The sequence below is a fragment of the Hippocampus bargibanti genome, linkage group LG05, assembly GCF_051943395.1.
Source record: "Hippocampus bargibanti isolate YZ-2025 linkage group LG05, ASM5194339v1, whole genome shotgun sequence".
NCBI lineage: Eukaryota > Metazoa > Chordata > Actinopteri > Syngnathiformes > Syngnathidae > Hippocampus > Hippocampus bargibanti.
The window spans coordinates 1,901,367-1,926,905 of NC_142738.1; the positions used below are offsets into that span (position 1 = coordinate 1,901,367).

The 25,539-nt window shown below is 37.9% G+C and overlaps 1 protein-coding gene across 3 annotated transcripts in view; it reads right to left on the reverse strand.

The window, feature by feature from the left end:
- The window catches only part of wnt7bb (wingless-type MMTV integration site family, member 7Bb), a 44,263-nt gene extending 19,858 nt beyond the window's left edge, over window positions 1–24,405 (reverse strand). For 2 of the 3 annotated variants that reach the window (XR_016115069.1, XM_088997343.1), the window contains exons 1-2: window positions 19,316–19,753; window positions 9,199–9,425 (exon numbers count right to left, since the gene is read on the reverse strand). Coding sequence is in view for 2 of the 3 variants with exons in the window: in XM_088997343.1 (XP_088853469.1) it covers window positions 9,199–9,425; window positions 19,316–19,398 (310 nt within the window). In the remaining variant the exon portion in view is untranslated. Of the gene's footprint in view, window positions 1–9,198; window positions 9,426–19,315; window positions 19,754–23,890 lie in introns of those variants that run through there. The other variant, XM_088997344.1, reaches the window with a different exon arrangement.
- Window positions 24,406–25,539: the final 1,134 nt, after the last annotated feature.

A 25,539-nucleotide genomic window follows, 5' to 3' on the forward strand; every position in this document is an offset into this window, starting at 1 on the left:
AACTTCCTTTGCTAGCATAAACCCCAGCAAGTCAAAAACCGAACGGCACTCCAACACTGAATGTAAAGGTATGCTTGGCTAGCGAAGTAAGCTAGCTGTTTTCACTCCCACGACGGCGCAAACGCCCCTAATTGCGCCCTCAACTGAGGAAAACTCCACGCACGCTAATTTGGAGTCTTTCCCTAAAAGAGTAAATGTAACTCTTTGAAATAAAGTCCCTATTTTTATACCAAGAGACTTCCCGCCGAAAAGTGACCAAAAAAAAATAAATAAAATAAAAAATTGTCCATTGTCGACTTTAGTTTCCACATTTTGCATTCTAATAAACAGTCCCGATGAGGTCGTGCCAACGCCGACACTGTGTCTCCACGTCTGAGAGGCTTCGGGACGGCAGGAAAGTCGTAGGAAAACCCCTCGTTTCCACGCCGCGCTACTGTTTTCCGTTGCGCCGACTCTGTACGGTCGGTTGCTATGAAGGTATCGTACGCTCCCAGCAAATTACAGGCAACGTTTGCGGTCTGTGAGGTTTGCAGCGTGAATTATTAGCTCAGCCCTTGTCGCCGCTACAATCAAAAATAATATTGTTTGACCAGAAACATCCGCCGTCCAACGTTGCGCCAAGCTCGTGGCCCCGGTGACACACACCGCAGGCACCTACACGCTACACTGGCGCAATAGCGCGCAAGCTAAAACAATTGGTCCCAAGGCACCGGTGGAGAAGTGAGCCGCCTCGCAAGCGGAGAAGATTGAGTTGGCGCTAGCTAAGCATCTGCTTCATTTCCCCCTTGAGGTATACGAGGAGCTGCCCGACTTGTTTAAACAGGCACCGAAAACTACAATCCTTTGGTTTTCATCCCAGTAATGAGTGCAGCCTCACCTATATTCGTCTATATGTGTGTTTGTGTATATATATGTAATTTATGTAATATATTTACTTAAATCTATATTTATTTCAATATATATTTATGTTATTTATAGTTATGTGATATATATTTATGTTATGTTGCTGCTGTGGACTGCAAATTTCCCCATTGTGGGATGAATAAAGGTTTTCTGATTCTGATATATATCTATAGATCTATCTATTACACTGTATATCTATAGATACGATATATCAGGTCTATCTATCTATCAATAGATCGAACGATCTATCGATAGATAGATAGATAGATAGATCGATATATCGTATCTATAGATAGATCGAACGATCTATCGATAGATCTACAGATCGATCTCTAGGTCAACAGATCGATCTCTAGGTCTATCTATCTAGACCTAGAGATCGATCTCTCTTTCTCTAGACCTAGATTTTCGCTCTCTCTCTAGACCTAGAGACCGATCTCTCACTCTCTCTAGACCTAGAGAGATGAAAGAGGAGACGATCCAAGCATCCTTTTCACCAGTGGAACAGGGACATTATGGCGGAATGTGCACGTCGACTGCAAGCTAAGTTTTGGAAGCAAATATGAAGCTGTAGTAACCATTGACAAAAAGAATGACGTAAATCCGCTTCAATTCCAAGCCGCAACAATTCCGCCACTCGACTACCGGCCCGCCCAAATGAATTTCAATGAATACATAAAAAAAATTAAATAAAAATAACTTTTCACCAGTGGATCAGGGACATCATGGCAGAATGTGCACATCGACTACAAGCTATGTTTTGAAAGCAAATATTAAGCTTAAGAAAAAGAATGACGTAAATCCGCTTCAATTCCAAGCCGCGACAATTCCACAAAATAAATAATGTGACACAACACAAAAGACATGGACAGTCATTCAATATTAAGCACTTTGTGCACCATCCTTGTTGTATATAGCAGTTCCAGATGAAATAGGAGACGAACAAAGCATCCTTTTCACCAGTGGATCAGGGACGTCATGGCGGAATGTGCACGTCTACTGCAAGCTAGGTTTTGAAAGCAAAAACCTGAAAGCAGAAACATATTGTCTCACATCTCTTGTCCCACGTAAATCCGCTTCGATTCCAAGCCGCAGACTTTCGAACAGCACCGACATTTCCGCTGAACAAAGCGGGGCTGTGAAAATGATCGGCTGAACATGTTTGTTATCCGCCGCGTGGGTTGGTCAAAGGTCATCTTCCCGCATCTGGGGTGGACACCCTTCACGTTGTCGGTTCATTCATTCGCTCGTTCTGAAAATGTGCGGGTGAGTCGGGAGTTTCGACCCACTGGGGTTGCTCGGTGGACTTCCTACCCTGCGGCGTTACGTTATCGGTGGGATCTGCGTCCGTCTGTGTCTGCCTAGACGGCGGAGGAAGCAGGATGCCAGAGGATCAACTGTAATCTCGCTACACGCTTTGTTCCGCAAAAATCACTGTATTCTCTACACGCGGGACATTTCCATGGGCCAAAAATCACACCGGCGACTGGGCCACGAAGGTGATGGAGCGCGCAGGGTGGTTGTTGAGTTGCATCATAGTGGGAAGGTTCTGGGTTTGAATCCACACATGCCAGCCTCAACCCAGAAGTAACTCAATAGATAGCTAATAGTTAGCAAATAGATTGCTAGCCAATCGATAGCCAACAGATACCTAGCTAGATAGCCAGCCAGCTAGATAGTGAATAGATAGCTAGCCAGATAGCTAATAAATACAATTAATTATTATTATTATTATTATTATTACTACAATGACACCAACCCTGGCACTGGAGTGGACATAAATTCGCACGCCTGGCAGTGAATGAGTTAAGATCATGTGAAGCCACAAAAAAAAAAAACACCCAAAAAAACTTGACAGCCATCCCTCAGCGGAGCAAGCTAACGTGCACGAGTGCGGCGGCAGCCATCGCTTTCGTCAACCGCCAGCAACATCAAACCGGTGTCATAGCTCAACGTCGGCACAACAACACGAAGGCCTTTCAAGCCGGCCGAAGTTGGAGTGCGGCCGGTGACAAACAGGTTGGAAAGTCAAACAACAAGGTAACCGGAGCGCCGCGTTTTTTACGACGCCGGTGCTTTGATGCCGAGCGTAGTCGCTGAAAGGTGTCCATTTCCAAGCTGCGGTCAGCGACATCAAGTGCGCTGCTGTTTGAAAGAGTGCAAATAGGGTCAAAATGGGATCTTTTGAAGATCTGCTTTTTTTAAAGGGCCACAAACGCTTCACTGTTGAATAAATGCAACCGGAGTGCTTTTTTTTGAACAACGGGTGAGGTCAAATGCCGCCCACCCGCCGAGTCCACAAAACAAATACAGTGATACCTTGGCTTATGAACTTAATTGGTTCCCAGACAGAGTGTGTAAGGCAAAAAGTGTGTATCCCAAAAATTAATTTCCCATAGGAAACCATTAAAATGAGAATAATCCGTTCCCAGGTCCCCATAAAATGTAATTTTCTACTAAAGAAGCCTTCAAACTACACAAAATATACATTATTTTTATGTATAATAAATGTGGTGTTATAATTACATAAACTGTGCTGTTTTTATTCATAAATAAACTATTGTTTTTATTCATTTATTTATTTGTTTTATTGGTTTTTTATTTCTTTGTATATTTTAGGTATTAATTAATTCATTTATGTTTATTTATTTATTAATTTATTTATTCGTGTATGTGTGTATGTACGTATTTATTTTAATTATTTTTTGTTTACTTGATTATATATATTCTAGGTGTTTATTTCTGTATTTATTTATTTATTCATTTTAGGTGTTTTTTATTTATTTATATATTTTAGGTGTTCATTTATTTATTCATTTATTGATTTGCTTATGTATATTTATTATTTATTCATGTATGTATTCATTGATTTATTTTATTTATTTTTATCTGTTTACTCGATTATATATATTTTAGGTGTTTATTTATTTATTTATTCGTGTCTGTGTTTATGTATTCATTTATTTTTGTTTATTTGATTATAAATATTTTAGGTGTTAATTTATGTATTTATTTTTTTGCATTATTTGCTTTATTTGTTTATATATATTAGGTGTTCATTTACTTATTTATTCGCTTATGTATTTAGTTATGATTTCTTCGTGTATGTATTTGTTTATTTTTTTTATTTGTTCACTTGATATATATTTTAGGTGTTTATTTATTTATTTTGTTCGCTTTTTTATTAGTTTATTATTTATTCGTGTATGTATGTATGTATTTATTTTGGATTGGATATGCCTTTATTAGTCTCACAGTGGAGAAATTTACATTTCACAGCAGCAAAGTGATGAAAGGAATGAAAGTAGAAAAACGAAATACATGAGCTGCTGGAAAGGCAGCCACTCTCGCGGCGCCGTCTTGAAGTCAAAAGAACAAAAATAAATAAATAAAATAAATAACAAATAATATGACAGCATAGAGACAATATGACAAAACAGACACAGAGAGACATTCATTCTTCAGGACTTGCTGTACCCTCTTTGTGATGACATGAAACAGTTCTAGATGAAAGAGGAGAGGATCAAAGCGTCTTTCCACCAGTGGATCAGGGACATCATGGTGGAATGTGCATGTCAACTACAAGCTAAATGTTGAAAGCAAACACGCAGCTGTAGCATCCATTGACGAAAAGAGATTGTCTCACATCTCCTGTTCCACATAAATCTGCTTCAATTCGAAGCCGCAACAGTTCCACATACGCATCGCATTTTTATTTGTTTACTTGATTATATATATTTTAAGTGTTTATTTATTTATTTATGTAAATGTGTTTATTTGTGTATTTCAGGTGTTTGTTTATTTATTTGCTTAATCATTTATTTATTTACTTATTGTTCATTTATGTGTTTGTATGTATGTTTTTATTTGTTTATTTATATTTTTGGTGTTTATTTCTTTCTTTATTTATTTGTTTATGTATTTATTTTTGCTTTGAATTGTGATACAATATCTGTATGTGTATTCACAAAAAGCCAAATATTGGGCAAAAAAAGGAGCAATTCTTACAAAAAAACTAAAAGAAAAAACTTTTCTCTCTCTCCCCTGGCAAATTGGCGTTTTCGTGTTTATTATGTTTGTTAAGTCATGATAAGTGCCTTTCACGCTGGGTCCGAGAGCACAGTAATTTCATCGGTGCTGTATGTCATGCATATTAGCATATTTGACAATAAAGCTGACTTTGACTTGACTTTTATCCCGCTAATGTCACGCTAATTAGCATTTGTGGCATAGTGCCATAAATCTAACAATAACAGTGCATGTATTCTTTATCCTCTGCAAGAGAAAATGATTCCCTTTCACGGCGAAGTCCATCAGTGCACCACCGCTATAATTTGAAGCCAAATGTTGACATTTAACAGCAAGGAAAAACTACTGTAGGTCATTCTCGCACCGCGCAACTTGTTTTTTTGGGGACTTAAAATACTAAAAAAAAAAATATATATGATAGACACGCAAGGCTAATAACGTGAGGGCAAAGTTCAGAGCGCAAAACGCCGGTGATCTTCAGCTCCTCATTCGCCATTCCCAAACTAAGACGCGGGGATTACGTTGCGGGGGGAAACGTTTAGTGTTCATCATTGGAGGGATTTGAGTTTATAATTGAAATGGGAGCGGAACAGCGTTTCCCTTGCATTTAATTATGATGATGGGATGGAATTGGATTTTTGTGTGTGTATGTATTCCATGATTTCATATGCGCCGCTAAAGAATTCCATAACATAGTCCACTTGGAGAATTTGGAGTAACACGACATAAACTGGGAAAAGAAAAATAGCATAGGCAAATATGTTAATGGCAGGTGTTTAAAATGGACACTTTTTTTTTTGGTTTTGTTTCCACAGCGTTTAGAACCAACAAGGACATTCTTGGCTGTCGTCTATGGTCTCCCATGGCGACCAATCGGCTAGCTTGAAAAAGGGGACTTACAAAAGTGAATGCGTAGCCTTCCTGTCGACAGCACCGGAGAGCTTCATCGCTCATTGGATGAGACAAAAGTACGTCTTTAACAAGTCCAAACACGTACATATACACATTTGGCAAGTCATGTTCTTCCGGGTTGAGTGAACGCAGGTGCGTGTGGCTGCTGCTGCTCACCCACAGGAAAACTTATCCTGTGACTGATTATTATTAGTATATTTATTAGTTGTCCATTAGCTAGCTGGCTAGCTATTAGCTGTCTAGCTGGCTGACTGTTAGCTATCTGGCTATCCATTAGCTATCAGCTGTCCAGCTGACTTGCTGTAAGCTGTCTAGCTGGTTAGCTGTTGGCTAACTAGCTAGCTAATAGCTATTTGTTTGCTATCCATTAGCTATCTAGCTAGCTTTTTATGTATTTGAGTTACTTTTTATACTTATATATTATTATTTCTGGCTATATAATAGCTATTTGTGTGCTACCTATTAGCTAGCTAGCTTTCTTTGTATTTGAGTTACTTTTTATACTTATATATTATTATTTCTATCTATATATTAGCTATATGTTAGCTAGCTAGTTAGCTATTAGCTGACTTGCTGTAAGCTGGCTAGCTGGTTAGCTATCTAGCTATCTAATAGCTATTTGTGTGCTATGCATTAGCGTGCTTCTATGTATTTTAGTTACTTTTTATACTTAGATACAGTAAAGTCTCGTTATATCGATATCGGTTATATCGATAGTTCTGCTTATTACGATACTATTTCTATGAACGCAAGGAGAAAATTTACATGCCGCAGGATCGTATATCAATAGTCCGGTTATATCGATATTTTTTCAGACTCCCGAGAATATCGATATAACAAGACTTTACTGTATTATTATTTCTGGCTATATAATAGCTATTTATGTGCTACCCATTAGCTAGATTTCTATGTATTTGTATATGTATGTATTTTATACTTATATATTATTATTTCTATCTATATATTAGCTAGATGTTAGCTAGCTAGCTCACTTTTCGAGTTACTTCCGGGTCTCGCGAACGCTGGCGCATGTGGCTGCCGCTGCTCACCCACAGAAAAACTTGTGATCATGTGACTGTAAAGTGACCTTGAGAGTTTTGAAAGGTGCTTATAAGTGAAATGTATTATTATTATTATTAAAAATGTACAAAAGTGAATTTAGTTTTAAAAAAAAATCCTACATCCCACAAAGTACCAAGAATTAAACGGCGGTGACATTTCCGCATGACAAATATTAATCGACACACACGCAGCAGGATGGCAAAGAGCCTCCCCCCCCCGCTGAAGGTTTTTGCTCAAATCAGCATGCAGTTGATGGAAATGATGAAAAATTTGGGAGTCGCAGGACCGCTACCGAAAAACAAAAAGCAACACATTGACAACAAAAGCCCAAAGTGATTTGAAACAGAACCATTGGCCGAAACGCGAAAAATAACGGCCGCAAAGCGACATGACACAAATCGTAAAATAACATCACAAAAACAATGCACACAAGCGCAGTTTTTTTTTTTTCATAAACGTCTGCTTCACATCTTTTTTTTTTTTTTGCCGTACTCGTGAAGAAGCATAGCAACCACGCAATTAAAAACAGATGTGTGCGACCCGTTGGCTTCGAAAGCCACCGTTAGCTATTCTCTACGCTGCGATATCATTTTTCCAAAATGGAGATTTTCGCAACCTGGTTGTAGCGTTGTTGAAATGCAACATTTTGACGCTTTTGGAGTTTTGGAGTGTGTGGTGTGCGTAGCTTGGGTTTGATTTCTGACGAGACGCTTTTCGTACACCGTCAAAGGGTTGTCTTGCAAGCGAGACAATCGGATGGCTCCAGACAAGATGGAAAATCGGAATTTTCAATCATATTATAGGAGGATCAATATAGTGTATTCAGCGAACATATTTATTTATTTAATTTTATTGATTTATTTAGTTGTATTTGTTCAGTTATTTATTTGTATTCATTTATTTGTATTTATTTATTTGTTTATTTAGTTGTTTCTATATCTATTTAATTATTTCTGTCTTTTTTATTTGTGTATTTTTCATGTGTGTGTTTATTTATTTATTTATCTGTTTGTTTGTTTGTTTATCTATTTATTTATTTGTTTGTTTATTTATTTATCTGTTAATTTATCCGTTTATTTATTCATTTGTTCAGTTATTTATTTATTTATTTATCTGTTTATCTATTTGTTCATTTATTTATTTCTTCTTACTTCTTTATTACTTCTTTGTTTGTTTATGTATCGATTTATGTATCTATTTATTTATTTACCTACTACTACTACCTACTTATTTATTTATTTATCTGTTTGTTTGTTTATCTATTTATTTATTTGTTTGTTTGTTTATCTGTTTATTTATTCATGTATTTATTTATTTGTTTGTTTATTTATTCATCTGTTTATCAATTTGTTTGTTCATTTATTTATCTGTTTGTTTATTTATTTATCTATCTATGTATCTATTTATTTATTTACCTACTTCTCTACTTATTTATTTGTCTACTTACTGGATTCAAGTACAACGATGTCAGGACAATATAAATAGATACTACTGACCAGGCTACTTACTGGATACATGTAGAATGATCTTGGGACAGCCCAAATAAAGTACGCATGCGTCGAGGCTACTTCCTGGATTCTTGTAGAAAGATATCAGGACAGTATGAATAGATACGAGTGATCAGGCAAATGACTGGATTCATGTAGAATGATGTCAGAGTGGCCCGAATAGACAAACGGCGGATTAGGCTAGTTCCTGGATACATGTAGATTGATCTTGGGACAGTCCAAATCGACTGGGGGGCGACGAAGCTATTTCCTGGATTCTTCTAGAAATATTTCAAGACAGCCTGAATAGATGTACAATGGACCAGGTTACTTCCTGGACTCCTGTAGATGATATCCGGACGGCTTGAATAGACAGATGGGCGACCAGGCTACTTCTTGGATTCATGTAGAATGAACTAGAGACAGTCCCAATAGACAAACGTAACGTAAAGCGTCAGACCATTTACAGAGACGGAATCTAAAATTCATATTCCGGTGGAGTGGGGACACTCAAAAACCAACAAGAAAAAATATTCTTCATCAAAAGCAGAAAACCAGACACGTTTGTCTGTTCGCTCTTCGTGAGGCTGCTTCCGGGCCTCGTGTACTTCGCGATAAAGTTTCACCTCATAGCTATCAAGATCCAGCACGTGAGCGCTAACCAGCTAGCTACAGTCGCTAACGAGACTAGACAGACTTGATACAAGCCACTCAAATTGCAAACATTGACCAAAACGCCAAACAGAAGCCTCGTAACACCAAAAACACCCGCCGCCATTTGCCCAAAAAAAGGCGGCAGACTCACCTACACGCAGCTCCTGACCGAAAACCGTCCTCTCCCCCAGCGCCGAACAGTTCCAGCGTCCGTAACGGAACTGATATTGACACTCATTGATACCCATTTGGGCGCCTTCGCCCACAACAATGATGGCGTCCGGGCGGCTTTGGCAGATAGCTCGTTGACGAGGTGCCAGGCCGGGAATCTTGTTGCAGATGATGTTGGCGCCCAGAGCCACCACGGAGGACAAGGCCCTGCCAAAATAAAAGAAAAATATCAGAAGAGAATATCGTCGCACGCACACACGCACGCACGGCGTAAATGAAACTGATGGAATGTCTTCCTTCTCGTGTGAGGCGCTCCACACACGATGATTCATTTCAACCACTGATGGATGCACCTTCCATCGTGAAGTGAAAGCTTTTAATCCGGGCCAGCGACACGTTTTGTTTTATTGCCTTTTGCGTATCCTGATCATAAATTAAAGCCGTGGGCCCGCGATGACAAAGTTTGGAAAGATATTAGCGTAGCGCTTTAGCAAGTGTTGGTATCGACGTTTCGCGAAGACGACAAGGCTTTTCATCTTCGTTCCATTTATTTTTGTTCGGGATGTACCATTCCCATATTTTCATTTTGCTTCGATACGTGGAAATCCAAGATGGCGGCAGAGTAGGCGTTCGCTAGACCCGGAAGTAACTCAAGAAGTGAGCTAGCTAGCTAACAGATAGCTAATAGATAGATAGAAATAATAATAATAATAATACATTTCATTTATTTCATCAAGATGGTGAATAGATAGCTATCCAGATATCTAGCTAGCTAGCCAGCCAGATAGCTAATAAATAGCAAATAGCTAGCAAATAATAATAATAATAATACTAATAATACTAATAATAATAATAATAATAATCCAGTTCATTTATAAGTGCCTTTCAAATCTCTCTCTTTACAGTTTTTCTGTTGGTGAGCAGCGGCAGCCACACGCGCCAGCGTTCACTCAACCCAGAAGTATCTCCAATAGATAGAAAGCTAGCTAGCTAATAGATAGCTCGCTAATAGATCGCTAACATTGTTGACTTTGCCTATTTTTTAGAACAGGCTACTAATGTTATATATATATATATATATATATATATATAAATATATATATATATATATATAAAATGTAATAATAATAATAATTAGTTTTAAGGCTTATTTAGTAGAAAATTATGTTTTAGGCGGAACTGGGAACGGATTATTCTCAATTTAATGGTTTCTTATGGGAAATTAATTTTTGGAAGACACACTTTTTGCCTTACACACACTTTCTGGGAACCAATTAATTTCGTGAGCTGAGGTTTCACTGTATATTAATAATATTTTATGATATATGCAGCTGCATATATGCTTTTATCGAGAGCCATTAGAATGTTTAATCCCCTTCACATATTACATCTAACGCACCACAAATTAATCAATAACTAGTTTTCAAATCAGAAGTCCAAAAACAATGATTGTTATTAGTTTATTTGGGACAAATTGAAATTCTGGTTCGGATTTTAGGAAGCATACCAGCACTTGACAGGCTTCGCTCCTCATCCAAAAAACTTTGTCAGCGAACTACCAGCAAAATTCTAGTTCGCTGACGAAGCTTTTCGGATGAGGAGCGAAACCTTCACAGAAGTACAGATGAAACCTTTTCATCACTATTTTTATTATGTGACAAACCAATAAATAATCCCCCAGAAGTGCGTCCCACCGCCTTTGTACGAGTAATGTCGGGATGTCATGTGGCCTTGTGGAACCAGAACAAAACTATGTCGTCTGTCATCTCGCAAGTGATGTCGACACCATCGCTCACATATGCTCTCATTTAAAACACACTCGTCAACGGCCATGGAAACCTCACAAGTGTAAAAAAAAAAAACACCAATGAAACCCCTCCGCCCGGAGAGGAACCTAATAAATTATGGAACCCCTCAAAAAAGCCGCTTCGCGCACTGGTGAGGAGTCCGATTGCCAGACGAGGCATGACTTGATCTTATCGCCAATTATCTTGAAAAAAAAAAACAATTAAAAATGATTCCTCATGATTTGCAGCCCTTTTATATTAACGACAGACGGGCACATGGGGCATATTATCAACATCTGAATCGAAAGGTGACTAAATGCTGTTTATGAGATTATGAGATGACAACCACCCCAACTCCCCCCCCCCCCACACACACACACATATTCCTGTTTCAATGGTTTTGTGAGGACCGGATAACTCCAGAGTGAGGACCACCATTGATGATAAGTTTAGAGAAGAACTAGTGTTACATTTGAAGACTAAATGTCACCCCATTTCCCACTTCAACTTCTTTAAAAACAAAGAAATAAAAAGTGGACTTGATACTGAAATAACAGCAGGAGTGAGGTTTCTGAGTGGGTACATTTAAAGTCCTCACCCCTGTGGTGAATTTGGTTAAAATATTGTTTTACTTTTTGTGGTACGAACTTTTTCCTCTCATTAACCACGCATACATACACACAACTTGTGAGGAAAGGTCCTCACTTGTCAAAAAATGTCCTCACTACATTTGGTATAAAATGTTGGTGGTCCTCACAAGACTTGTCATACAAACACAAATCAGTGTGAAAATATGACTGAGCGCCATTCATGATTTTTTGGGGGGTTTTGTTTTTTATTGCTTGGGTGCCGATAAAGCGTTGGCCATGGCCTCTGGCAATGTTTTTTTCCCTTCCACACGGGGGCAGATTTCCCTTTTTTCCCATGTTAGCGCTTTGTTCCAGCTTCAGCTGTTGTTCAAAGCGCTATATAAACCAATATATATGTATTGCGTTGTATTTTGAACATCTGCCCCCATTTCAAGGTCCGATAACTCCAGACCCATATAACTTAGGAAATAACTTTTTTTCTGATGAAAGAAGAGTGTCTAAGATTTCTTACACTGCATTGAATGTTTATGTCGTCCTAAAATTTAATATACTGTGGGTCCTGGAATTCGAATGATAATGCTAAGATATAGCTGTCTAACTAGCTAGCTATCTGGCTAGCTATTTATTCGCTATATAGCTAGCTAGCTATCTGGCTAATTATCTGGCTGAATAGCTATTAGATATCTATTAGCTATCAATTAGCTAGCTAGCTATCTGGATAACTATCTGGCTAGCTATCTAGTCGCTATATGGCTAGCTAGCTATCTGGCTAATTATCAAGCTGGCTATCTATTAACTATCCATTAGCTAGCTGACTAGCTAGCTTTCTATCTATTTGAGTTACTTCCAGGATGAGTGAACGCTGGCGCATGTGGCTGCCGCTGCTCACCCGCAGAAAAACCTATCCTGTGACTGTAAAGTGACCTTGAGAGTTTTGAAAGGCGCTTAGAAATCAAATGTATTACAGTAAAGTCTCGTTATATCGATATCGGATATATCGATAGTCCCGGTTATATCGATATTTTTTCGGACTCCCTTGAATATCGATATAACGAGACTTTACTGTATTATTATTATTATTATTATTATTATTATCAGAATCATCTTTATTGCCAAGTATGTAGAACACACAATTAATTTATTGTTATTATTATTATTATTAATTCAGGTGGTACTAAATTCATTCGCTACCATTCCCGAATGAATTTGGGAATTGAAAATATGACGTAGACCGTCATTCCCGAATTTGTTCGGGTTTTGTTTTTTCTTGTTTGGGTGCTGATAAAGCGCTGGCCATGACCTCTGGCAATGTTTTTTTTTTCCCTTCCGCAAGGGTAAAGTGACATTGGGACTTTTGAAAGGCGCTTCGATATCAAATGTATTATTATTGTTATTATTATTATAATGACAAAAAAAATCTGGCACTGGAGTGGACACATTTTTGAACATCGTCTGGCAGTGAATGAGTTCAAATCAATTATCAATTATCAAATTATCAATTACATCTGGCTTGACAACCCTCGACACCTCCCATACCATAATCATCAACCCCTATAGGCCCCCACCAAAGAGCTATCGCAACCACGTGGATGTAAATTTTCAAGTAGGGGGACCGGTTGGGGGCACCGAGTCAAGTATGAGGTCGTTAAAACACAGCGAGGTATTATGACACCAGATGTATTCCAGTTTGCATTTCAAGCTCTCGCACACATCAGAAAAAGAAAGACTGTTGGTTGGTTCGAGATTAAGTGCAAATTGATGGATGGCCACAAGTCGCTTTCTGACAAGGGCTTTTTCCACCCAGACAGAGAAAGCAAATGAAGGAAGCCCAACTGCAGTTGCCACCAAAGTGATGTCGCCTCGTCGCAGGCCCCAAAAGACAAAACAAAAAAAAAAAAAAAAAGAAGAAGCACTCAAGTGCTTCATTGAAATTAAAATCGACAAATATTAAATAAAGCTCAGAATTTGCGCAACGGCAATAAATAAATAAATAAATACGAAACAAATACATAGAAATAACAATATAATAAAAATAAATAAATAAATACACAAGTAAATTAATAAATAAATACCTGAATGAAGAAATACATAAAGGAATACATAAATAAAGAAATATATAAAGAAACACATAAATAAAGAAATACATAAATAGTGAAATACATTAATACATAAATAGATGAATAAATGAACAAATGAACAAATAAACTCAATGAATAAATAAATACATTAAAAAACTAATACATGAATATATACACAAACGGATAAATAAATAAATGTGTGTAAATGAATAAATAAATAAATACATAAATTTAAAAACTAATACATGAATAAAGACACAAACGGGTAAATAAATAAATGTGTCTAAATAAATAAATACATAAATTAATACATTTTAAAACTTGTACATGAATAAATACACAAACGAGTAGATAAATAAATATGTTTAAATAAACAAATTAACACATTTTAAAACTAATACAAGACTAAATTCACAAACGGGTAAATAAATAAATGCGTGTAAAAAAACAAATACATTAATTGATTAATTAATTAATTAACACATTTTAAAACTTATACATGAATAAATACACAAACGGGTAAATAAATAAATGTGTGTGTCAATAAATAAATAAATAAATACATACATAAATACATAAATAAATAAATATATAAAATACATAAATAAATGCATTTAAACTGAATAATAAATATGTGCATAAATAAATGAATATGCAAATATATAAAATACATGTAAATAAATAAACAAAATTGCTAAATAAATAAAGACAAAAAAATAAATCAATGCATTTAAAACTGAATAAATAAATAAATAAATACACAAAGATACAAATAAATACACTAATAAATAAATGAACGCATTTAAAAACAAATACATACACAAAGATACAAATAAATACACTAATAAATAAATAAACGCATTTAAAAATGAATAAATAAATACACAAAGGACAATAATAATTAATATATAAATACATGAATAAATAAATCCACCCAGATACAAATTACAGATACGACTACATAAATGAATAAATAAATAAAAATATATTTAAAAACAAATAAAAACAAATAAATACACAAATGACGAAATAAATAAATATGTCAATAAATAAATACACAAAGATACAAATAAATACACTAATAAATAAATGAACACGTTTAAAAATGAATAACTCAATACACAAAGGACAACATAAATAAATACATAACTAAATAAATAAATACACAAAGATACAAATAAATACACTAATAAATAAATGAACGCATTTAAAAACAAATACATACACAAAGATACAAATAAATACACTAATAAATAAATAAACACATTTAAAAATGAATAAATAAATACACAAAGGACAATATTAATTAATATATAAATACATGAATAAATAAATCCACCCAGATACAAATTACAGATAACAAATAAATAAAAACAAATAAAAACAAATAAAAATAAAAACAAATAAATACACAAATGACGAAATAAATAAATATGTCAATAAATAAATACACAAAGATACAAATAAATACACTAATAAATAAATGAACACGTTTAAAAATGAATAACTAAATACACAAAGGACAACATAAATAAATACATAACTAAATAAATAAATCCGCAAAGAGACAAATAAATACAAATAAATAAATGAACTCATTTAAAAATGATTAAATAAATACATACATTAAATAAATAAATAAATGGATAGATACAATTCCTTGTTAGCTTGTCCACGTCATTGACCCCCCCCCCTCCCCCATCGCCCTCTTGATGCCCCACTGACCTCGGCGTCACCGGCGTATGCGGTTGCCGGTAGCAACCACGACATCCCATCCTCTAACAAACCCAACTCATCATGTTTCAATGCGTTCTTTGGCGATGACTATAAACGAGAGCAACGTGCTCCGACTATAACGAGATGATCCAGCTTCCATTTGTAAAATACATTGATTTTATAACTCGGGCATGTTGCTGATTGGCTAACTCTGACCGTGACGTGGCGCATGACGCTACCTGCGCCATACTATCTTTGGACGTCAGAATTTTTGATCAAGACAGTCTGGGAACTCCACCTCCGTTCCGAATGACTCAGAGAGTGGAAACCCGCATTCCGCTCAACATCTTTGCCAACGTGACCTGACAAGTACAACCCAAAAAAAAAGGAGTGGGGGTGTTGGTTAGTTAAAGCCTCTTACATCACTGTGTCGTGTGGCCCCTTGAGACAAAATGGGCGACCGACGTCACGGCGGACGTTATTGCGTCGTCACATGGAGCGCTGTGTGAGCCGCGCTGACACAGCTTCAGCTCCCAGGCATGAATCTTACAGAGGAATGCACTCACTAAAAATCACGGCGGGGACACATTTTTACTTAGATGGACGACTACCCCCCCCGTCCCCCCACCCCCCAATCCGAAAAGCAGGAAATGGTCCGCTTGAGGGCTAAATTGGATGCGCGCTATCCACTCAGCATGGCGAGATGAATCAATGGGTAGATGCATGCCATTTTTTCAAAAAAAGTGACAAAATGTAAAAAAAAAAAAAAAAAACAATAGCGCATTGAGATACGAGTGAGTTGCCATACGCTTTGTTTTGGCTTACGAACTTAATTGAGTGTGTAAGGCGAAAAGTGTGTATCCCAAAAATTAATTTCCCATAGAAAACCATTAAAATGACAATAATCCGTTCCTAGGTCCCCATACAACATAATTTTCCACTTTCTAATTTTCTAAGCCTTAAAACTATAACCACCTATTTACAATTGGATTTTCTGTGTAGCTCTTTCTCTTGTTTCTATTTATGACTGTATTTTATTTATTGCATTCTGTTCGTGATTGTATTTTATTTATTATCATACCTATGCTTGTCTGTGACTGTAAAGTGTCCTTGAGAGCTTTGAAAGGCGCTTAAAATGTATTATTATTATTATTATTATTATTATACACAAAATATACCTTATTTTATGTATAATAAATGTGCTATGGTAATATGATTAACGAAATAAACTGTACGGTATAATAAAGTCGTTTTATTGACCTTTGTGATGGTCGTTGATGGCTTGATGGAATGAAGTGACCGGTTTCATCAGCATGAAACACTTGATGAGAAACGTAGCCTTGTTCTTTCACCATCTTGAGGAATGATCCCTTGTAGGTGCTTTTCTCCGCGATAATTTTACCTAGTTCCTCATCAATTGTGTTCTGTTCAGCTGGGTTGATAGCTTTTTGCATCAAGTGTACAGATGGCTTGTGCGGGTTATTTGTGGAGCCTGATTGATTGGAATTTTCATAAATTCAGAAATCTAAATTTAACGTTCGTAAACTGAAAAGTTCGTAAGCCAAGGGGTTCGTAAAGCGAGGTATCAGTGTACAAGCTATTATCGACACAAATTTGATATGGGCGCTGGATGGTGGCAGTGAACTGAACTCAATTGTCAAAAGAAGTGACTAACGAGTACACCAAAGGTTTCATTCTGTTTCATGGCCACTTTCCAGATGATGTTTGCCATCAAATTAAACTCGAAACAAATAAAACTACACATTTGTGTATTTAAAACAACGGAATAGCCGCAACAAAAAGCCACCGTTAGCTTAATGCTAACCTGCTACAGAGGATGCTAATGACATTATCAACATCGATCATTCCAAAACCATTTCGGCCACTGATATTTGAACACAAACGGTGAAGCAACTTGTAAAAAAACAATTTGAGTAATACTGGCAGGCATAGATTCTTTATCACTTGGCGTCTACAAGAATTATTAACTCATTCACTGTTTTTTGTCATTGTCACTTGAATTCCAGGACCCACAGAATATGGAGTTTTAGGACTACATAAACATTCAATACAGCATTAGAAACCTTAGACTCTCTATGTTCATCAGGAAAAAAAATGTTAATTCCTGAATTATATGGGTCTGGAGTTATGTGAACTTGAAATGAAGGTGGGTATAAAAAATACAGTAAAGTCTCGTTATATCGATATTCAAGGGAGTCCGAAAAAATATCGATATAACCGGGACTATCGATATATCCGACCCTGTTTGCATGTAATTTTCTCTGTGCGTGCATAGAAATAGTATCGATATAACCGGGACTATCGATATATCCGATATCGATATAACGAGACTTTACTGTACATGCATATTGGTTGATGTGGTGCTTTAACAACAGCTGAAGCTGGAACAAAGCGTTAACATAGAAAAAAAAAGCAGAAAAAGAGTTGATTCCTAAACTATATGGGTCTAGAGTTATGTGAGCTTGAAATGAGGGCAGCGGTCCAAAATATAATGCAATACATACGTATTGGTGTATATGGCACTTTAACAACAGCTGAAGCTGGAGCAAAGCACTAACATGGAAAAAAGGGAAATGCTGCCCCCTTGTGGAAGGGAGAAAAACATGGCCACAGGTCTGGCCAGCGCTTTATCGGCACCCAAGCAAGAAAAAAAGCGGTAATGGCGCGCTAGGTCATATTTTCAATTCCCGAATAAAATTTGTGGAATGACAGTGAATCGGTTAATTTGATGGACTGCGCTGATAAAATATTATTTTTGGGCTCATGTCGTATGTACGTTCGTCACTGTAAAAATAAATAACACAAAAAATAATAAATCATATGAGCCTGGAGTTATATGAACTTGAAATGAGGGCGGCTGTCCAAAATACAATGCAATACATATTGGTTTATATAGTACTTTAACAGCTAAAGATAGAACATAATAATAATAATAATAATAATAATAATAATAATCATAATAATAATCATAAATTTTATTTATAAGCACCTTTCAAAACTCTCAAGGTCGCTTTACAGTCACAGGATAGGTTTTTCTGTTAAGTGAGCAGCCACATGCGCCAGCGTTCACTCAACCCGGAAGTAACTCAAATAGAATGCTAGCTAGCTAGCTAATACATAGCTAATAGATAGCTAGCCATGCCACCGCTTGCCCGCTGTCGTCACTTTAGCAAAATGTACTGAAGCGCTAACATGGAAAAAAGGGAAATTCTGCCCCCTTGTGAAAGGGAAAAAAACATTGCCAGAGGTCTGACCAGCACCTTATCTGTACCCAAGTGTGGAAAAATCAAAACCCGAACAAATTGTGGTATGGCGCTCTGCGTCATATTTTCAATTCCCGAATAAAGTTGTGATTGGCAGTTCATAATATCAACAATATAAAGTATTATCCAAATCAACAACGCGTTTATGGCTTTCATGTGCAAGTCATAACAGCGAACAGAGTCCACTTTTTAAATCTTTTTTTTTTTGGGGGGGGGGGAGAAAACACCAAAAAACCACCACATCTATTTTAGCAGCAGGTTTGGGGTCTCGGAGCAGCAGAGGAAGCGGGCAGGACGCGAAAAAACAAGCGAAAAAGAATGCTTTAGTAATTATTTTGCAATTCCGGATCCCGCAAGGGGGATGATTGGCGTTTAATTAAAAGCCACCAAGGCGTTTAAGGTGTCAATCAAATGATGAATGGAGGAGTAGGGGGTGAACTTGGAGGGGGGGGGGGGGAGGTCATAAGATAACACTAATCGACTAGTTCTTGGTTCCTGAACATCTCCGTGGCTAAAAAAACAAAACCGGCATGCAGAAAAAGAAGTTAGCTAAAACGTTTCACTCGACTTTCATAAAACGTGTTTGTCCGTCACGCAAAGAGGAAGTGAGGTGGGGGGGGGGGGTAATTGGCGGCGACTTACAGGTAGCTGCCACTGGTGAGAATGAGGAAGATCTGCGGGTAGTAGACTGACAGCAGGACACTGCGCGACGAGAACAGGATCATGATGACATTGGAGGAGCCAAAAGGGGGCTCGGGACCCTCACACGCGTGGGACGAGGGGTGCACTATCAAAATCTAATCACGAGATTCATTCATAAAAAAAAAAAAAAAAAAAAAAAAAACGACGAACAAAATAAGTAAACTCCTTTGCTTTTAATTTCCGGTTGTCTCTTTATATTAAAAAATATATATACAGATATGTAAATTAAATATTTAAACCAAAAAAATCCAGCTCCCCGAGTAACGCCGCTCCGAGCTGCCGTAGCCGAGTGAGGGCGACCGGAGCCGGCTTGAGCTGTGACATGTCTCCGGGGCGGCTGCGGTAGTGGCTGGCGGCGGGTGATGCGTTCACGGACCTCGCATGGCAAGAAAAAAAAAGGGGCTTGTAGCGGCTCGGCTCCCCCACTCGCGCCTGCCATTGGGCGGCCGGAGACCACTGCAGTCCGCCCACTTTGCCACGGTGGGACAATAGGAAGAGGTTGGTGGTGGGAGGGGGACGAAGGGAAGGGGGGCGGGGGTGACACTGATCCGAGGTTTCATTCATCATCAACCTACCGCACTCTCTCTCTCTTTCTCACTCTGTCTCTCTACCCTCCGCCCCGAAAATCCCTCCCAAACATCAACAAACACCGTCATCGCGCGCAAAAAAGAGGAGGGGTCAAATCAGCCCTTTTTTTTTTAAAGTGGGGAGATGTGGGGGGGGGGGGGGGGGGCGATGAGTCAGTCTGCATCCACAAGTTGGTGTTATATGCAAGCTTTGGGTTGGATGGAATAGGACAACGATTCCCAACAGACAGCGTCTGGGGAGCTCAAATAGCACAAAGTTGCATTTATCCACCTTGAAATCGCTCTTTAAAAAAAAAGGAGTCTTTATGGGGAATGGGTGTGCAACGTATGGCCCGCGGGCTAGATGCGGCCCATTTTGTTTTTCTTATCAGACCCACAGAGCAGCATTTTTTGGGTTTATATGGCTTATCTATTAGCTGGCTGGGTGGTTACCTGGATATCTATTGGCTAGCTGGGCGCTTAAAATGTCATGTATTATTATTATTATTATTATGAGCTAGCTGGCTATCTATTGGCTGACTGTTGGCTGGCTAGCTGGCTGATTAGTTAGTTGGCTGGCTATCTGTTAGCTATCTATTATCCAGCTAGCTAGCCTTTTATTCATTTGAGTTATTCCGGGTTGAGTGAGCGCTGGTGCGTGTGGCTGCCGCTGCTCACCCAAAGAGAAACCTATCTTGTGACTGTAAATTGACCTTGAGAGTTTTGAAAGGCTCTTATAAATGGCATGTATTATTATTATTATTATTATTATTATTATTATTATTATTATTATTATTTCGGGATATTGGTTGATTTTTTTCAAAAAATGTCATTGTAAGTCATTCATTGTCATTCCCGAATTTATTCGGGAATTGAAAATATGACGTAAAGCGCCATCCCAGAATTTGTTCAGGTTTTGTTTTTTTTCATGCTTGAGTGCAGGTAAAGCGCTGGCCGTGGCCTCTGGCAATGTTTTTTTTTTCTTGTCCGCAAGAGGGCAGCATTTCCCTTTTTTCCATGTTAGCGCTTTGTTCCAGCTTCGGCTGTTGTCAATGCGCTATATAAACCAATATGGATATCATTGCATTGTATTTTGGACAGCTGCCCTCATTTCGGTAAAGGTGGAAGCGTCCTTGATAGTTTTCAAAGGCGCTTAGAAATTAAACGGATTATTATTTATTATTATTCCTTGCGTAATACGTTTTATAGCATCTAAAATACCCAACACACGCAGGCTGATATTTTTAGTCAAAGGCAAAACAGTAATAAAAATGACGTAGCGTCCCAAAACTGCCACAAAATGAGCTCGGAACTGGGCAGATTCAGAAAGTCCCGCCTCCTTGTTCGTGACGTCACGCCAGAATACTCCTTCGCAAACTGCCATGCTCCAGAATCAAAACAATGGCTTCAGAGCGTTCAGATTCGGAGAAGATGCTTTCTTGTTACTCATCCAGTTACGAATATGATTCAAATACAGTAAAGTCTCGTTATATCGATATTCAAGGGAGTCCGAAAAAATATCGATATAACCGGGGCTATCGATATATCCGACCCTGTTTGCATGTAATTTCCTCCGTGCGTGCATAGAAATAGTATCGATATAACCGGGACTATCGATATATCCGATATCGATATAACGAGACTTTACTGTAGTTGTGAAGTGGAAAGCATAAATGTTTGCAATCGATTCAAGAAGTCCTTCCAAAACAATTGGAGCCGTCTGGAGTGAAAATGAAATAGCTGGACCGATTTTAGCCTCTGTGTGTAGTGTGTGTGTAGTTTGTGTAGTGCGTGTGTTGCTATGGGCCTGTCAGTCGACACCTGCAGGCTCCAGTCGTTGTAAATGAAGTGGGTACAATGAAAGATTTAGAGAAAGTAAAGCGATGGAAGGAATGAGCTAAATGGTCGGTCGGGCTTGGTAAACACAGTAAGAGTACCCCCTCTGTCTGCCCCAACCCCCCTTCAAACAAACCGCATATTGGAAGTACAATGTCATGTGATATGAGCATCTGCGGAGCTTGAAGTGTGTTTCACGCTCCGCTCCACATGAGCTTCTCCTCCCTCCCTACTTATTTATCCTTCTATCTGGCGAGACGCTCACCAGCAGCCACAACATGAGGCACACCTGCACAAACAAACAATCGGAAGATACCCGGCAGGGGACGCGTGTTACATGCGTGCGTTTGCAATCCGGCGAGCGATGTTGATATTTTGCAACGCGGAGCAAAATGGCGGCGTGTGGCAGGTGGATTTTCATTCGCGGTTGGAGACCAGTTGCTTTGATACAACTGATAACTGTATCTAAAAGCTGGATCTGTAAAATATTATGCTAATATATATATATATATACATACGTGTATATATGTGTAGATGAATATGTATAAGTCAAAATCCGCTTTATTGTAAAATATTATGCTAATATGCATGATAATATAAGTGAATATATAATATAAGTGAATATATATGTATGTATAATAGGTATATATATATACCTATATATATAATATATACCTATATATATAATATATACCTATATATATAATATATACCTATATATATATATATATATATATATATATATATACCTATATATATATATATATATATATATATATATATATATATATATATATATATATATATATAAAATATATATATATATATATATCTATATATTATATATATATATATATCTATATATATCTATATATACACACACACACATACATATATACATATATATATATATATATATATATATAAGTCTCGTTATATCGATATTCAAGGGAGTCCGAAAAAATATCGATATAACTGGGACTATCGATATATCCGACCCTGTTTGCATGTAAATTTCTCCGTGCGTGCATAGAAATAGTATCGATATAACCGGGACTATCGATATATCCGATATCGATATAACGAGACTTTACTGTATATACATACATACATATGTATACATATATATATATATACGTATACATATATACATATATATACACATACACACATATATACACATACACACATTTACACATATATATGTGTATGCGTATATGTGTATATACACACACACACACATATATATATATACACAAACATATACAAATACAATTATATATATTAGATCCAACATGCGTGTTTTTTTACAGTGGCAAAAAAAAGGGCAAAAATTATGAGATTTAATATGGCATTGCATATCAGGTCAACCACAAAAATAGTTCATTTTTTTCATTTAAAACTTTTTTTTTAACCACAGAAATTTTGGTTGGTTCGGTTGTAATCCAATTTTTTTAATTTATTTATTTCCATCCAACTTTTATAGTGTACATCAACCCCCCACTTTCTTTTTTAATCAATTTTTAATACGCCGGGAACATTAAAAATCCCTTTTGCAGACAAGTCACTTTAATTTGAAAGGGAGAAAAATGTCAATGCTTTGACCTGCTCCATTCAACCACCCTTGGGGGAGAACACCTGCATATTTTCCGGCTTCAAATAAGATCCCAGCTCTTTTTTAATCTATTTTTACACTGTCATACCTTCTGACTCTTAACCTCACCATGCTCATTAACATTCATGACCTTCAAGCATTGTACTGTAAATTGTTCAATAATTCCTTGCGTGTTCTTCCAAAGTAAGCAGAGGCACTGAGGGGAGGGATGAGTTCTAACTAAACAGGTAAAAACTCAGTCTGGGCCAATGGAATGTGGAAATACAACCCGAGCGTGGTGCTATTAAAGTTTAAAAAAAGTGTCTGTGGGGGGTGCTGGAGGGGGGGGGGGGCAGGTAATGCATGGCTGCAAACGGCAAGTGCAATGGTTGGGAATGACAACGACGCAAGACGTCAAAGGAACCGACGGATCAGAGAAGCTTCGTGTGTGTGTGCTTGTGTGTGTGAGTGTGTGTGTCCACAAAGTTAGGCCACCGGTTGATTGGAAATGCAACTCACCCGAGCCAGACGTAGATGACGCCCAAATACAAGAAGACGGGGTACAGGGTCCAAGTTCGGAGGGGCTCGTGCATGGTCGTTGCCACTCCGTCCGTGGGGCCATGCACTGTACGGTCGTGGATGCACTAAGCGACTTGTTCTTTACCCCCCCCACCTCTTACCCAACGACCCCCCCCGTCCCCGTCCTCCCGCGAAGGGCCTTGCGAACTAAGTCACGAATAAATTCCAAGTAAATTTCCCGAGCATGGCGACTCTATCCAGCCGCACCGAGCTCGTGTGGGATCGTCACCCGGGTGCAGTCCATGGTGCGGTCCGGTTCCCGAAACAACACCCCCGACTCTCCCCCCAAAAAACCAATAAAGCAGCAGGTGAGATGAGCTACTCAATTCAATTTCTTCTGTCCTGGCCGCCTTTTTTGTTTGTTGCTCTAATTAAGTATTCCCTTGAGCACCTTTCTTGAAATTAACTCCACGGTGTCTTGACGCCAGACAGGTAAGGAAAGCCTTGGGGAGAGGTTCACGCCTTCTCGTCGTCCTCCTCCTCCTTATTTCCCCTCCCTCCTCCTTCTCACGCGTGAATATGCAGATAATAATGGGGCCGGGCTTTCGTTTCCACGCTTGTCTTGTTGCAAACGCAACAAAGTGATGATGTTAAATGATGCCGTTTAAATATATACACACAAAGAGAGGGAGGGGAGCCATTTTTTTTGGTGTCGCTATCCAAACGACCATTGCGGCTTTTTGTATTTTTTTAATTTTGGGGCCACAACAGCACATCCCACGAAACTTAAGCTCGCAAGTGGAATGTCTTTTCCACAAAGCAGCGGCGTGACTAATAATCACAATAATGACGAATCATAACACGGCGAACGAGGAATTGGCGTCGTGGATGCAAGTGAGAAGTCATTCAGGAAGTGTCAGTCACGCCGATTGGTGATAAATTTCACGCAAAGTATTTTACGTTATACTAAAGACTAAGTAAAAACATAAAAAAGAGAGAGAAAACGTTCCCATCAATCGGGGCTTGATTGTGGTTGAATTCTGAGCAGATGTACACGCCAAGTCTCCAGTTGGAGGCGTGTGTACATCACAAGACACCCCCTGCTGTCGAAACGTGGGAAGTACACTTCGATGGGCGAAAGTAAAACCTCACCAAAGTAAAATGTTCACGTCACGTGTTAGCTTGTGCGTGTTTCAGATGACACCAAATGTCTTGTGACGGACACTACTATCGTTATCGTCTCAAAATTTCGAGATTCGAGTGTGCAGTCGAGATTCGTCCTTCCGAAACTGTAACTAAAAACTTTTATTTTCGCAGGAAAGGGGTAAACGACTTAAAATGTAAAGACATATATGGCAACGTTATTAGTTTGAACAGCAATGTCTTCTTTTCCTTTAGGCTTTTCCCTTCAGGAGTCGCCACAGCGAATCGGTGTCCTCCATCTTCAACAAAGTAAGCTCCAAAATAATTTACTGGGTTGTTTTTTGCTTTAAGATGGAGGGCGACGAGGGGGGAATTAATCGCATAAGTAAAATGTCAAACATGTCGTCCATTTTGAAATTTAACCCATTTACGCCATGCGTGTTCACGTGAGCACAGATACATTCATTTTTAAATGCATTCATGTTGTTTCTTGCCACGTTAATTAT